The sequence below is a fragment of the Neovison vison genome, chromosome 7, assembly GCF_020171115.1.
Source record: "Neovison vison isolate M4711 chromosome 7, ASM_NN_V1, whole genome shotgun sequence".
NCBI classification, from domain to species: domain Eukaryota; kingdom Metazoa; phylum Chordata; class Mammalia; order Carnivora; family Mustelidae; genus Neogale; species Neogale vison.
The window spans coordinates 195,597,458-195,599,851 of NC_058097.1; the positions used below are offsets into that span (position 1 = coordinate 195,597,458).

The 2,394-nt window shown below is 40.1% G+C and overlaps 1 protein-coding gene across 1 annotated transcript; it reads right to left on the reverse strand.

Annotated features, from left to right (window-relative positions):
- Positions 1-964: 964 nt before the first annotated feature.
- On the reverse strand, positions 965-1,903 carry LOC122914509 (olfactory receptor 5AN1-like). The gene has a single exon (XM_044261123.1). It carries the CDS (start codon positions 1,901-1,903, stop codon positions 965-967), a length of 939 nt encoding a protein of 312 aa, XP_044117058.1.
- Between the last annotated feature and the right edge of the window lie 491 nt (positions 1,904-2,394).

Below are 2,394 nucleotides of genomic sequence, written 5' to 3' on the forward strand. Positions count from 1 at the left end.
GGTATTAAGGGGGGCACGTATTGCATGGAGCACTGGATGCAGTGCATAAACAATGAACCCTGGATCACTGAAAAAAAATTAAATTAAGATGTGGGGGAAAAAAAGAGAAATCCCCACTGAATACTAGAAGCAAGAAACAAGTCATTAGACTCATAAAATAAATGATACTGAAGGAAACACATCCTTCATTCCATTCCTTTGTAAGCTTCAAATCACCTCCTCTTCCTTAGATTACAGCTGGTGAAGACTGGGATGTGACGAAATTTCCTAGATGGTTAATCTGAAAAGAGGCCTCAGACAAACCTTAGCCAGCTCAGACTCTTCTTCCCAAGAGACACAACCAGGGCAATTGTATAGCTTTGTTTCTATTCAAAGGCACATCACCTCTATCTTTTTATTCCCAGTAAGGTCTGATATACAGAACAAACCTCAATCACCCTCGTGTCTGGATTATGCTGCATCAAAATTTTGGGAATACAAGGTCTCGACACTCCTGGGGGCTTCTGTGAGGTATCACTCCTTTACAGTCAGGGGTCTGAGATTGAACAGGCTCAATCTCCAAAGTAAAGGAACTACAAGTTTTTAAAACAACATTTTACAAATACATGTAGATTATTTTCAAGATTTTATTTATTTATTTGAGAGAGAGAGAGAAGACAAGGAGAACAAGGGATAGAGGGAAAGGAAGATGCAGGCTCCCTGCTCAGCAGGGATCAATCACATAACCCTGGGATTGGAACCTGAATAAACGATGAGGCCGCTCCTCGTGTAGGGTGAAAGTATGACCTCCAGGGCATAAAGGTTTTGTGCTGTGTGGATCAAGTCAGCTGTCAGTCCATTTGGCATATTATCTGTGTCAAATTAACCTTTCTTTACCCAAAGGCAGTATGAATTTTGTTAGAGTTCATTCCTGTGCATGTTACTTGGGGTTAAGGTTTCTGAAAGAACAAATCTGGACAGAACCTCAGCAGAACCATCTCTTCTTTTGTAACCTCTTCAGGGCATCTTTGATTTCCTTGTTCCTCAGACTGTAAATCAAGGGATTCAACATCGGAATAACCACAGTGTAGAATACTGATGCAAATCTGTCAAAACTGGAGGAACCACCAGAGCTGGAACTCAAATAGACATAGGCAGTTGAAGTATAGAAGAGGGAAACAGCTGTCAGATGAGAAGCACAAGTGTTGAAAGCCTTGGACCTGCCTTTAGCTGAAGTGATCTTCATGATAGACATAACAATATAGCCATAGGATATCATGATAATGAGGGCATTTATTATCCCAAAGAGCATTGCTAATATAGCAATCAACAGTTGCACAAAGAAAGTGTCAGTGCAAGACAGGATTATCAGTTGGGGCATGTCACAGAAGAAGTGCTTGATGACATTAGGCCCACAAAAGTGGAGCTGAAACATGGTACACAACTGGGATATAGAAGCAGAGAGTCCAGCCAAATAGGATCCCAGCACCATCCGAATACACAGGGTGGGTGACATGATGGATGAATAGAGAAGTGGATTGCAAATGGCACTATATCGGTCATAAGCCATGGCTGTCATGAGACAAGACTCACTCAGTCCCATGGTTGAAAAGACAAGGTACTGAACAGCACAACCCACAAAGGTGATGGTCTGCTGCTCTTGGAAAAAGTTGGAGAGCATCTTGGGAGCTATAGAGGTCACATAGCAGATATCTATGAAGGACAGATTACTGAGGAAGAAGTACATGGGTGTGTGGAGGTGAGAGTCCATCCTTATTAAGATGATGAGGCACAGGTTCCAAGTCAGAGTCAAAATGTAGATCAGCAGGAATACAACGAAGAGCACTGCTAGGATTCTGGGAAAATCAGAGAATCCCAAAAGGATGAAATAGGTGATCTGTGTAACATTTCCTCCCCCAATCATTGGCTTGCTGCTTCTAAAATCAGGAAAGAGAGAGGAGAATGCACAGCTGACTCAGGTGAGATGACAGTATTACAATTCCTGTATGTGCTGTTTTTTCCCTCCACGGAGTGCTGGGAAAGAATCAGTGTCTCAGTGTCCTGATGAAAAGACCCAGCTCTTCATCTCAAATTATTAAGAAGAGCGATTTTAAAAGTGCTTCGAAATAATGATGTATTATATGTTGCCTAATAGAATTGAAATTTAAAAAAATTTAAAAAGTGCTTTAAGTTCTCAATTATTTTAAAAGTCTCATGAAAATTAAAGAGAAATGTTTGAATTAGAAACTAAAATAATATAAAAGAATTGATTATTACAGAGATCATTCATTAAAAGTTTTTTAAAACCTCTGATAATTCATTATATAACCACTGCTTTACAAGACCATATGTAGAATCACTCTAGATTAAAACTGAGATAACCCATCAGGCCCACATAGCCATCCAGACAATGTT

Coding starts and splice junctions, on each gene's coding strand:
- LOC122914509 (XM_044261123.1), bottom strand. CDS start 1,903: ATGATTGGGGGAGGAAATGTTACACAGATCACCTATTTCATCCTTTTG.